This window comes from Hyperolius riggenbachi, chromosome 6, assembly GCF_040937935.1.
Source record: "Hyperolius riggenbachi isolate aHypRig1 chromosome 6, aHypRig1.pri, whole genome shotgun sequence".
NCBI classification, from domain to species: domain Eukaryota; kingdom Metazoa; phylum Chordata; class Amphibia; order Anura; family Hyperoliidae; genus Hyperolius; species Hyperolius riggenbachi.
This window is the reverse complement of record NC_090651.1, coordinates 292,258,828-292,271,477: the sequence shown is the minus strand read 5'-3', so window position 1 is coordinate 292,271,477 and position 12,650 is coordinate 292,258,828. Positions and strand designations below refer to the sequence as shown.

Genomic DNA, 12,650 nt, shown 5'->3' with positions numbered 1-12,650 from the left:
GTCATTACCTGCTCCCTCCATTCCTATCAGCATGTTACATCATCCCAGTATACCATAAGGCCACCCTGTGGGCAGCACAGTGGTGTAGTACTGGTGTAGAGTTTGTATGTTCTCCCCGTGTCTTTGTGGGTTTCCTCTGGGCACTCCAGTTTCCTTCCCCATCCCAAAAACATACAGCTAGTTAATTGGCTTCCCCCTAAATTGGCTCTAGACTATGATACGCACACTACACGATACATAGACAAGACTATGGTAGGGATTAGATTGTGAGCTCCTCTGAGGGAGAGTTTAGTGACAAGACAATATACTCTGTACTGCAACGCTATATAAATACTAAAATGTAATAATAAAAATCGTCATTGTGATGAGCGGGGACCTTCACTCCTCTTACTAGTTATACAGTGGGAAGTGGAGTAGTGCAAGCTACTAAAGGGGGATTCATCAGCCAGGCCCCTGGAGAATGGAGTCAGCTTAGCAGGAAAAGCAGAGAAAGGGCTCTAACAATGCAGGTATTCTGGAACTTTTACAAAAGTAACAAGCAACACACGGGGAGTAGAACAGGGACACTATTTGTAAAGCAAATCATTCTGGAGCTTTTGGAGACATCGCTTTTGCCCCTGCTGTGGAAATGACCATTTATGATTGGCTACATTTACGAAAAGCTGGATTAGATGATAAAATGAAGACATTTTCTGACACAGCATTCTCACAAAACAAAATAAACTGGAGTACCTGGCACACTGGTTACACAGAGGACGTGGGTATTGGGAATCACAAACTGATCCATGACATGGTTTGAGGAGCTTGCATCAATCACCATGATCTCACTGACAGAATGTGTACCTGAACAGATCCACACCAAGCTGGAGTGTGCAGCCTGCAGACACAGAGAGGGAAGGAAGACATTAACAGGAATATGGAGAACACATAAGAGTACCAAGTCAGGAAAAAGAGACGTGAAATAGGTCCATGAGGCTGGATTTATTACGTTTCCATAACATTGAAGAACATAGGTGAAATGTTCACAACCTTTGCATGGGCCATATCTGAACACAGTGGAGTACCCATAAGCACGTGCGAGTCCCTCGTCTGCCGCTTAGCCACAATCAGCCCCGGTAACTGGCTCAGTCGCATTAGTCATGGTCTTCTGCGCCTGTGCAGGAGGTCCGCGCATGCACAGAAGACCACTATTGGTGCTTCTGAGCCAGTTACCGGGGAGGCCCTGGGTAAGTATTGATTCTTTGATTTCCATGAGCTCTGGTTTCCTTTAAGTCATAGACCCTGAATAAACATGCAGCAGGATCAGAGGTTTCTAATATTATTGTCAGATCTGACAAGATTAGCTGCATGCTTGTTTCTGGTGTTATTCAGACACTACTGCAGCCAAATAGATCGGCAGGACAGCCAGGCAACTGGAATTGTTTAAAAGGAAATAAATATGGCAGCCTCCATATAGCTCTCACTACAGGTGTCTGTTAAGTGTCCTTATGGCAGCTGCTACATATAGACTACCCAGCTGTTGAAGGACCGTGCGTCCTCCCACATGACAGCTAGTCATGGCAATAATCTGGAGGAGGCCGTTTCTGAGCATTTTTCTCAGTATAAACATACTGTCTCACAGCTCTGGGTACACATGATAGATGGGGCTCCCTGGGATTTTAGAGGTACATGGGGGGGGGGGGGGGGGGAGAGGGCAGGCAGATACGCTGTGTAGGTTTCCAATAGGTTTCATGTTGAAATCGATTGAAAATCTATCTGCAGTGTGCAGGCAGGTAACAGATTCCGCTCTGATCAGGTTTGAACAGAGAGGGATCTACCAGATGGTCAATCTGATGGACAGTGACTAGTGTATGGCTACCTAAAGAAAGTTGAACTTAGTCAAAGTTTAGAACCTCTCCCAGTCTGTGCTCTCTCTGTAACGGTATCCTCTAACTTTCTATCCAAGGGACACAACAGAGTAAAAGCATTGATCTCCAAAAACAAGGAAGTCCTATCTTCGAGAGCTGTCACCAGATTAGATCAGGGCTCTGGAGTCGGTACAAAAATCATCAGACTCCTCAGTTTATGAAACCACTGACTCCGACTCCAGGTACCTAAAACTACTCTGACTCCTTGACTCCGACTCCTTACTTCAATTTATACAAAGGCTATGGATTTGGTTCAAAAATTATCTGACTCAGTTTATTGAAACCACCAACTCCAAGTACGCAAAATTGCTCCGACTCAGACTCCAACTCCACAGCCCTGGATTAGATGTCTCCTCTGGGAAAATGATCTTACCGCTCTTACTTCCTGTTACATTTTGGAATCCACCTCAGTTTCTGTACAGTCATGAAAAAATGTTTTTACTTTTACTTTCAATCTTAAAATGTAAAAATAGTGCAGAATTTAAATGTTAGAACATCAATGCAGATAAACAAGAAAATGGAAATATTACATCTTTGTTTCTTTTTCTTGCCAGGCCATTAACGAGTGCTCCTGCGGCACACCAAAGCTGCAACGGAAACAAAAAGTACAGTTTTAACAAATTAAAGAAACAAGTAATTAGCTAATATTTAAAGCTGAATTTTAGGTATTCAACAAACTCTCTTAAAGAGGAACTCCAGTGAAAATCATGTAGTAAAAAAAAGTGCTTCATTTTTACAATAATTATGTATAATTTGATTTAGTCAGTGTTTGCCCATTGCAAAAGCTTTCCTCTCCCTGATTTACAGTCTGACATTTATCACATGGTGACATTTTTACTGTTGGCAGGTAATGTAGCTGCTGCATGCTTTTCTGGCAGTTGGAAACAGCTGTAAACAGCTATTTCCCACAATGCAACAAGGTTCACAGACAGGAAACTTCCAGGAGTACGTACTCAGTTTCTTGTGGGAGGGGTTTCACCACAATATCAGCCATACAGCGTCCCCTGATGGTCTGTTTGTGAAAAGGAATTGATTTCTTATGTAAAAGGGGGTATCAGCTACTGATTGGGATAAAGTTCAATTCTTGATCGGAGTTTCTCTTTAAACCCCCTCTATCTCCCAAACAACTGAATGCATCACCCTGCAAATACCTAATTTACTAGGCAATGTGGCAGTACAAGCCCCTCCCCCCTCCCCCCCTTTCACTATAACCCTGTTTTGCATGATTTATGTGCAAAGGCAGCAAGTTTGCAGATCACTGGCCTAGGCTAAACATCACTGGGAGGACAGGGAATGCGATGTGGATTTTCTTTTTCATATTTACATATACAGATGTATTGGATTCAACGTTAAAAACATACATGAGTAAATATTTAAAATAATAAAAAGCCCGGCTGCACTGCACAGGTACAAGGACGGCCTGCGCAGTAGCATGTGGCCACTCAAACACAGAGGAAAAAGCAGTGCATAAGCCGCTCTGTGGTACTGCGCAGAGCAGCTGCACTCGTACATGGATGGGAGCACAGCTGTGCAAACATCCGACAAGATCTTGTTGAATATGTTCAGAGGGTCCAGGCAATGGATCTGTGAGGTGAAAAAGGATGGGGGAAGCCTTTGGACCAGGCTTTCTCAACCAGGGTTCCCTGGAACCCCAGGGTTCCTTGAGTACTCTGCAGGGGTTCCTTGGCATTTTCTCCCATCATGGGGATTAATAATGGAGCTCACTATAATAGGTGGTACTGTAACAAGAAGCACTAAATTGGGGGCTTAGGAGGCAGTATAATGAGTGGCAGTGTAATAGGGGTAGTGAAATAAACAGCCACATATACTTTTAAAAGACCATGCTTCCTGCAAAACACATGCAGGGGTTCCTCGAGTTCAAAAAATAGTTTGCAAGGGTTCCTTGCGATCCAAAAGCTATTTGCAGGGTTCCTCCAGGGTAGAAAGGTTGAGAAAGGCTGCTTTGGACTATCCAAAAGCATCCCTCTACTGGGGTATCCATCTTCTGTAATGTATTTTCTTACAGGTACACCTTTAAAGTGGACGCAAACTCTTGCACAGGACAGAAAGTAAACAGAGAAATGCACCCTGTATGTATTTAGAGAGTTTAGCCTGTCTAATTTCCCCTCATACATGTGACTATTAACAAGCGTAGTTTGATCTCAGCTGTGTCAGATCAGAAATCTTGGCAGTCCTCCGCAGAGCAGCTAATTTGTAAACACAGAACAACAACAACAACTAACATTTGTAAAGCGCTTTTCTCCCGTGGGACTCAAAGCGCATAAGCATGGCTCTGACCATCGTGGTACAGAGAAAGAATTTTATAAATCTGGAAATGCCAGGCTAAACAGGTGGCTTTTCAGTCTGGATTTGAATAGCTCCAGGGATGGTGCTGTCTTTACTGGGTGTGGTAGGGAGTTCCAAAGAGTAGGGGCAGCATGACAGAAGGCTCTGTCTCCAGATTTTTTGAGGTGCACTCTGGGAGTGACCAAGTTTATAGAACTTGCTGATCTGAGGTTGTGAGAGGTGTGGTGCAGCTTCAGCAAATCCTTCATGTATCCAGGGCCCAGATTGTGCAGGGATTTGAATGTCAGCAGTCCAATCTTGAAGAGTATTCTCCATTCTACTGGTAGCCAGTGCAGTGAGCGAAGGATCGGTGTAATGTGACAGTGGCGAGGCTGGTTTGTTAGCAATCTGGCAGCAGCATTCTGCACTAATTGCAGGCGACGCAGGTCCTTTTTGGGGAGGCCAGCATAAAGGGCATTACAGTAGTCCAGCCGTGATGTGATGAAGGCGTGGACTAGGGTTTGAAGATCCTCTGGGGGAATCAGATGTTTAATCTTTGCAATGTTCTTCAGATGAAAGAAGGAAGATTTAACTACAGATGAAATTAGGTTTCTGAAATTCAATTCCCCATCGATTAGTACGCCAAGGCTGCGCACAAGGTTGGAGCTGTTTATGTCTGAATTCCCAATCCTGATTGGTGTTGCTTTAGGATAGAGCTGTTTTGATGGCGAGCACTGGCTTTGGACAAACAGGACCTCAGTTTTGTCAGCATTCAGTTTCAACCAGTTATCATTCATCCATGCCTGAAGCTCAGCTAAGCAAGAGTTTATTTTTGGGGTAGGGTCTGTTCCACCAGGTTTGAAGGAAGTTAACCTTATAACTGTTTCCATCAGGGCTGTGGAGTCGGTCCAAAAATCCACCGACTCCGACTCCTCAGTTTAGGATTCCACCGACTCCGACTCCACGACTCCGACTCCTCTAATTTGCATATTACAATTTTGTTGATTAAAAGTATGTAACATGAAATTCGTCTCTTAACTGCCAACGCTTAGGAATTTTACAAAACAACTGAAGTGAGAAGGATATGTAGACTACTATATTTATTCCCTTTAGACTAAAACTAGTCCTTGGTAAGAGTACTTGTAAAAGGTACAAACCGGAACAAAGAACATCTATCAGGCCCTAGGCAATGTAAGTGTGGGTACATGTAAGCATGATGTGCAGGTACTCTGCAGGGGAATGAGGAGATTGTAAACAGACAACACCTCTGTGTTCAATGTGCACAGCATTCTCAGTGGATTCCCTGCAGCTCTATGGGGAGTGCATATGTAGAGTATAGTACTACTGTGTAACAAAGTAAACCTGAGACAGATGAAATTAAAGTTTTATACATACCTGGGGCTTCCTCCAGCCGCCTTCAGGATAATCAGTCCCTCGTTGTCCTCCTCCACCACCTGGATCTTCTGCTATGAGTCCAGGTACTTGAGCCAGTCAGGCGTAGTGCGCATGCACACACTCCGCCGCCAGGAGCATACTACACCTGTGCAGCAGTATTGCGCAGGTGCAGAATGTTCCTGGCCGTGGGAGCGGCATGCGGCCGGACAGCGCTGACTGGCTGAATTACCAGGACTCATAGCAGAAGATCCGGGTGGTGGAGGACAGTGAGGGACTGATTAGCCTGAAGGGGGCCCCAGGTATGTATAAAACTTTACTTTTCATCCGTCTCAGTTACCCTTTAATTTGTAGTCACCAAACCAAAATTTTAATAACATATCAAATTATTTGATTTCATCAGCAAAGGGAGTGCATACATTTGCATAAATCAGCATCAATGCAGAATTATTTCCATCTCGTTGACCATCTCTATTAGTGACACAGCTACACATCAGGCTTTATTCTTACAGCATAGATGTTATTTAGTATATATAAGAGGTTCCTGTGTACACTTCATATATACAGTCACAATCAGATATGTATATCTGTCCTTAAAAATACGGGGACTGCTTTTTTTGAAGCAGGACAAGTAACTAATTTTGATTGGTTTATTTCATTTTTGTGGACTAAGCACAGCTATTACTGTATATATACTGTGCATATATACATTATTTTTAATGACTATTATCTGAGAAATAGAACATTTTATCATATTTTCTATTTTAATTACAGTTACAAATTCATTAGGAGGCGGAGTCGGTGCATTTTTTCCCGACTCCGACTCCAGGCACCCAAAATTGCCCGACTCCACGACTCCGACTCCACAGCCCTGGTTTCCATGACTGAAGGAAGTAGACAATGCAGATTGATCGCAGGATTTGTATGAGCTGTAACAAAAATTGTTTCTTTAAAGGTTATTATGTTGTTGCCTATCTTAGAGCAGAGAGGAAGTTCTGAGTTCGGGTCAGTTTAAGTTATCAGAAAATAGATCACCTTAATATAACGTGAGTGGGAACCATTGATTATAGCTAAATTATCCAGTAATTTTTTAAATCTTGTTATGGATGTCTCCATTACTGCTGTACTTGGCACGGCCATTACCACTGTTAGTCTAATTAACCTGGCAGACCGCCACCCTTGTCCTTTAAAAATTTCTCTACCTATAAAACGCACACCTTTCTTGTCTTTCCACTGTCAACATTAGGAATTGTAAAAGTTTCTGTTTAAGTTTAAATGTAAACAGAAATGAAATAAACAAAACAAGGCGTTTCACATTTGCCTGACCCTTGCAGCCTTCCTGTCCCGCGCGGGTCCTCCACAGTGCGCCGTTCTCCCGCCGCCTGCTACTTTCGGTTTGACTCCGCAACTGTGCCTGTGTGCCCCGGGCCATGCGTATCTTTCTCCGCAATAGCGTCTTGCACTATTAGCGCAGGACACTATTGCGGGCGGGAATGCAATGAAAGATACGCGTGGCTTCAACTTGAGTACCAAGACTAGCTGGCGGCGGGAAAACAGAGGATCGTGGAGGACCGGCACGGGACAGGAAGGCTGCAAGGGGCTGGCAAAAGCCCAAGGTAAGTCAATCACTTTGTATTTTTTTTATTATTTCAGTTCCGCTTTAAAGGATACCCGAAGTGACATGTGACATGATGAGATAGACATGTGTATGTACAGTGCCTAGCAAACAAATAACTAGGCTGTGTTCCTTTTTTTTTGTCTTCTGTCTGAAAGCGTTAAATATCAGGTATTTAAGTGGCTGACTCAGTCCTGACTCAGACAGGAAGTCACTACAGTGTGACCCTCACTGATGAGAAATTCCAACTATAAAACACTTTCCTAGCAGAAAATGGCTTCTGAGAGCAAGAAAGAGATAAAAAAGGGAATTTTATCACTGAGGGTCACACTGTAGTCACTTCCTGTCTGAGTCAGGACTGAGTCAGCCCCTTGCATACCTGATATTTAACTATTTCAGGCAGAGAAATAAAAAAAAGGAACACAGCATAGTTATTTGTGTTCTAGGCACTGTACAAACCCATGTCTATCTCATCATGTCACTTCGGGTATCCTCTAAACATAATTTGTATTTTACATACAACCTCAAACTAGATAACAACCCAGTTCAACAAACAAGTGGAGACATTAAGTTTGTTCATTTCTTGCTGAACATGATCCAGGTTTACATATTTGCTGGCTGGACAAGGATAGCTTGGCATCATTGGAGAAACGATGAATTGCGAATTCAGCAAATTCTGCAGAAAAATGTCAGGGTATCCATCCGTGAACAGACACCAACGAGAAACTGGGTCATACAGCGAGATTCCTCTTAATAAATAAACAAGCAAGCATAATATGTGGACTCATCTGTTTAATTGATTCATTATCTAGGTCTAGGACGCCTGAAAAATAGATTGTTTAGGAAATATTTATGTAAAAATAATGAAAATTCTAAACAGTTCACAAACTTTCACAGGGTCACTAAGTCTTGTTGAGAATAAAAGGCCAAATAACAATACAGGTAGTCCCCGGTTAACAAACGAGACAGAGACTGTAAGTTTGTTCTTAACCCAAATCTGTCCATAAGTCGAAACACTGTGCCATCTATGTCCCCCCTCTAGCTTCCCTGTGCCTCCAGTGTCCCCTTCTGTGTCACCTCCCCTCCCCCATGTCTTCAATGTCCCCCTCCCTCCCCACACACAGTCACCTCTGTCCCCCTGTGTCCTCAGTGTACTGCAGCTAAATGTCATCTTACCAGTTTGAAAATAATTTTTTTCGTAAAATTTTCTAAAATTGATTTTCTTAAAATCTGCAAGGTCCTACTGAAACATTTTTTTTAATTGTTCTCACAGAATCAAATTTCACATTTTTAGGCCGTTCATATTGGCGGGTCATTCATAAGTCAGGGACTACCTGTACACCGATCTACAACGTTAAATAAAATACCAGATATCCAAATAGTTATTATGATCTCCTATACTTCTATAGGACCATCATAGTAGATAATATGCTGCAAAGCACATTGAACTGATCACATCTCAGCACGTGGGACAGATTGTGCCTTTTAAACACATTTTATGCGGTCATCATTTCATGTCAGAAAACGTGTTTTACATTGTCTAGCTACTGTATCTAAACATATATAAATAACAAAACAAGTAAAAACATTAGAGGAGAAAAAGCAACACACAGTCTCCCCAAGGGAACCCAGGTCAAGGCTATAATTATCAGAATATTCAGGATCTGGTTACAGCCAGCGAACAGTTCAGTTTGATTGCCTTTCCAATAGCCTGGCTTTATTAAAACACTAGGGATGGCAGTGTCATCCGATACAGTCCTGGTTGTCTCATCTAGTATATAAATAGAAGACTAGTCATTCATGAAGGACTGGGCTAGATTAGATCATCCCACTGCAAAGCTAAACTGCACTTGTTATTAGCAAACCATGTTTACAAATCTCAAAAAAATGAAAATCTAATTCCCAACACACCCTGCTCTTGTCACAGTTGCTGGAAATGAATTATAATATCCCATTCACATCCGCTATTCGATGAACATTGGACAATGTCTCCAGTACTGCCAGTGAGGAAATGCTGTGAAACAGAGACTTGGCTTTATTAATCATTAAAGCTGAACAGAAGACTGGACATCTGTAGCACTCTGTGTAGCCGAACAAAGAGTGCATCACAAAGACTACTAAGGCACTACAATTGGCCTGAGGAAGTGGGCTCACACCCACGAAACGCATTGCCAGTGCATATCAAAATTTGTCATATGAAATGGTCATCACTGAGGTTTTTAACTGGTGGTGAGGTCACACAGATGGTGGCTCCAAAACAGCAACAGTAAACCAAAGCAAGCAAAGAGCCTATTGCACAGTTCTTCAGTACTATCATAAGGGGTAGCTTATAGTAACCCAGAACTATCAGGTTTTCATGTAATTGACTAAAAGAGACATACCGGTTCTTAACTAGTTGCCTGGCTGCTGTGCTGATTGTTTATTTAGTAACTCAGTGGGGTAGATTTATCAAATCAATTAAGACTGTTTTTCCTTCCTATTCCCTGCCTATTTAAAAGCACACCTGAATTGAAAAGAATATGGAGGCTGCCATATTTCCTTTCCTTTAACAATGCCAGTTGCCTGGCAGCCCTGATGGTCTATTTGGCTGCAGTAGTGTCTAAATCACACCAAAAACAAGCATGCAGCTAATTTTGCCAGATCTGACAGTAATGTCAGGAACACCTGATATTCTGCATGCTTGTTCATGGTCTATTGCTAAACGTATCAGAGGATCAAGAGGACTGCCAGGCAACTGCTATTGCTTATAAGGAAATACATATGGCAGCCTTCATATTCCTCTAGCTTCAGTTGTCCTTTAATCACAATATGGAGGAAATAGTCATCTGCATGTGTTCTGAGAGTAAATTCACTGCTTATAAAATAAGAACAGAATAAGAAGCTTAAACAATAACAAGTTTTGCATGAACCATCAGCTTGCACTGTGTGTGTTTTATTCACCAACGGATTGAATGAACGTTCTCTGTCAGTCATATCTCTTCCTTGTAAAGCCTGTCCAGTGGCTATGCTGTGAGATAAGAGCCCCACATTATTTCAAGAAAGCAGAAGTATCCAGATTGACTGATATCACTCAGGGCCTATGTCTACTGCTGCGGAATCTGCAGCATTTCCTAGCACACGATTTGAGCAGGGAAATAAAGCTTATACAGTCAATAGTCTTGCCATCTATGCTGGCGTAATTCGGACAGCATGCTGCATGTTACTGCAGGGCGCATCCGAATCATGGCCAGCTACAGGGATTTGGATGCCTACTTTGCTTGCATCACTGCAAGTGCTGGTGGTGTGTCCCCTACAGGACGCACACCAGCATAGAGGAAACCGGCCATTAGTCTATCCTACCCTAAGAGGTGCTCTGTCTATTTCAACATTAAAATACTATTATTAGTCCCCTTTCTCTGTGTTAATGGCAGCCACATCTTACTTCACTCAGATGATTCTACCTCACTATTATTATTTATATAGCACAGACATCTTCTACACCGCTGTACAGAGTATATTGTCGTGTCCCTTAACTGTCCCTCAGAGGGGCTCACAATTTAATCCCTACTATAGCCATATGTTTATATCATGTAGTGTATGTATTGTAGTCTAGGGCCAATTTAGGGGAAGCCAATTAACTCATCTGTATGTTTTTGGGACATGTGTGGAAACCGGAGTGTCTGGAGGAACTCCACTCAAACACGGGAAGAACATACAAACTCCATGTAGATAGTGCCCTGGCTAGGATCCAAACTGGGGACCCAGCGCTGCAAGGCGAGAGCGCTAACCAATACACCACATTGCTACCCACACCTGTCTCCTGTTTTAGAAGGAAATTACACCCTCTTTAGAGGTCTGAGGCAGTTCTGCATGATTTCTAGAAACTAACCAAGATTTTCTCTCAGACACTATTGATAAATCTACTCATAGCCTCTGACCCAGAGAGGTACACCTATCAAGTGTCCTGACTCAATCCTGGCTGCATTCTCTGTGCAGGGGTGGGAAACTACTTACAGCCAAGTAATGGAATAAAGATGGCAGCCTCCTTATACAAATCTATGCGAAAGAGGCACAAAGAAAAATGGGCGTGAAATTGCGGTAATAGTATACTGGTATATTTTACTGATATTCTGCTATTGTACCCCAATTCTCAATTGAACCCTCCCCTATCTATGCCTAACCCTAACCAGGGCTGTGGATTCAGAGTCAGAGTCGAGGAGTTGGGAGTCGGAGCAATTTTGGGTACCTGGAGTCAAGTTGGAGGTTTCATAAACTGAGGAATTGGAAGTCATGCTGGGAATACACGGGTCGATTTTGCCGCTCGATTCTGCAGTCAATTCTCTTATCTTCCGCTCGTTTTCCTTATCTTTTTCCATTCACTTCAATCCGGAATCGAGGGGCGAAACGATTGGGTGGGAGATCGGAAATGTCGAAAATTATCTTTCGAGCCATATTAATGGCTCAAAATCGAGGCGTGTATTCCCAGCATCAGAGTCGAATGATTTTTGTACCAAATACACAACCCTAGTAAAAATTAGACTAAGGAGTCAGAGTTGAGGAGTAGGAGTCGGAGTCAGAGCAATTTTGGGTCCCCGGTTTAATAAACTGAGGAGTCGGATGATTTTTGTACCGACTCCACATCTCTGACCCTAACCAACCCCAACTTACTCTTAACCCTAACCACCCCCCACCAATTACTAACACTAACCACCCCCACTCGTTTGGGCACTGGAGTTCAGGTACAGTATACTACTCCCAGCATGCCTCACAATTCCTACAGAGTTCCAATGTAGCAGAACTATGGCACCATGATCTTGCCCTGGATTTCAGGCTACACTGTAGCCTTACTCTGGTGAATTTTTGGTATCAGCAGAGTTACGCTACTATGTAGCAAAAGTTTGACGCCACTATTCTTCATGGGTGACCTCCGGGCCCAAATTTTGGGCTATAGCCAGTAGTTATGCATTTTAATACAGGCACCCATGAAGGCACCCACATTTTGCGGGGGCCACTCATATCCAAATTATCCGTTTCACCCCATAACTACGGGTTTCTTCTAAAACAGAAGGTAATTGCATGTAACCATTTCCTATTATACAAAATGTAACTTTGAAAATTCATTACTTTACAACAGTGGGTAGAGCAACGCCACTTGTTCCTCGTCTTTGTGAATTAGGTATAAATATATACGGATTACTACAGACATACGGTAGTACTCTAACACAGCAGATTCAGGATATCTGCACCTCAACACTATAAAGGATGGAATATACATCTTGTAACCTTTGAGTAGAGATACAAAACACACGTTTTCACTACGAAGCACAGTATCGCCTTCTTAAAAGAGAAGGAAGCCGCATGTGATTTAGCGGTCCTGATGCATGCTTAGTTCACGTGAGGGGAAATAAATGTTAGTTGCTTGAAAACGGACCAATCAAATGCGGCAGCAGAATTTGGTTGGTCTTTTTTCA

The 12,650-nt window shown here is 42.7% G+C and overlaps 1 protein-coding gene across 1 annotated transcript in view; it reads right to left on the bottom strand.

Annotated features, from left to right (window-relative positions):
* Positions 1-12,650, bottom strand: part of LOC137521598 (C-Jun-amino-terminal kinase-interacting protein 4-like) — a 168,435-nt gene that overhangs the window by 31,907 nt on the left and 123,878 nt on the right. Inside the window, exons 17-18 of the mRNA XM_068241061.1 lie at positions 2,438-2,494; positions 733-877 (exon numbers count right to left, since the gene is read on the bottom strand). Of these exons, the coding sequence (XP_068097162.1) occupies positions 733-877; positions 2,438-2,494 (202 nt within the window). The remainder of the gene's footprint in view (positions 1-732; positions 878-2,437; positions 2,495-12,650) is intronic.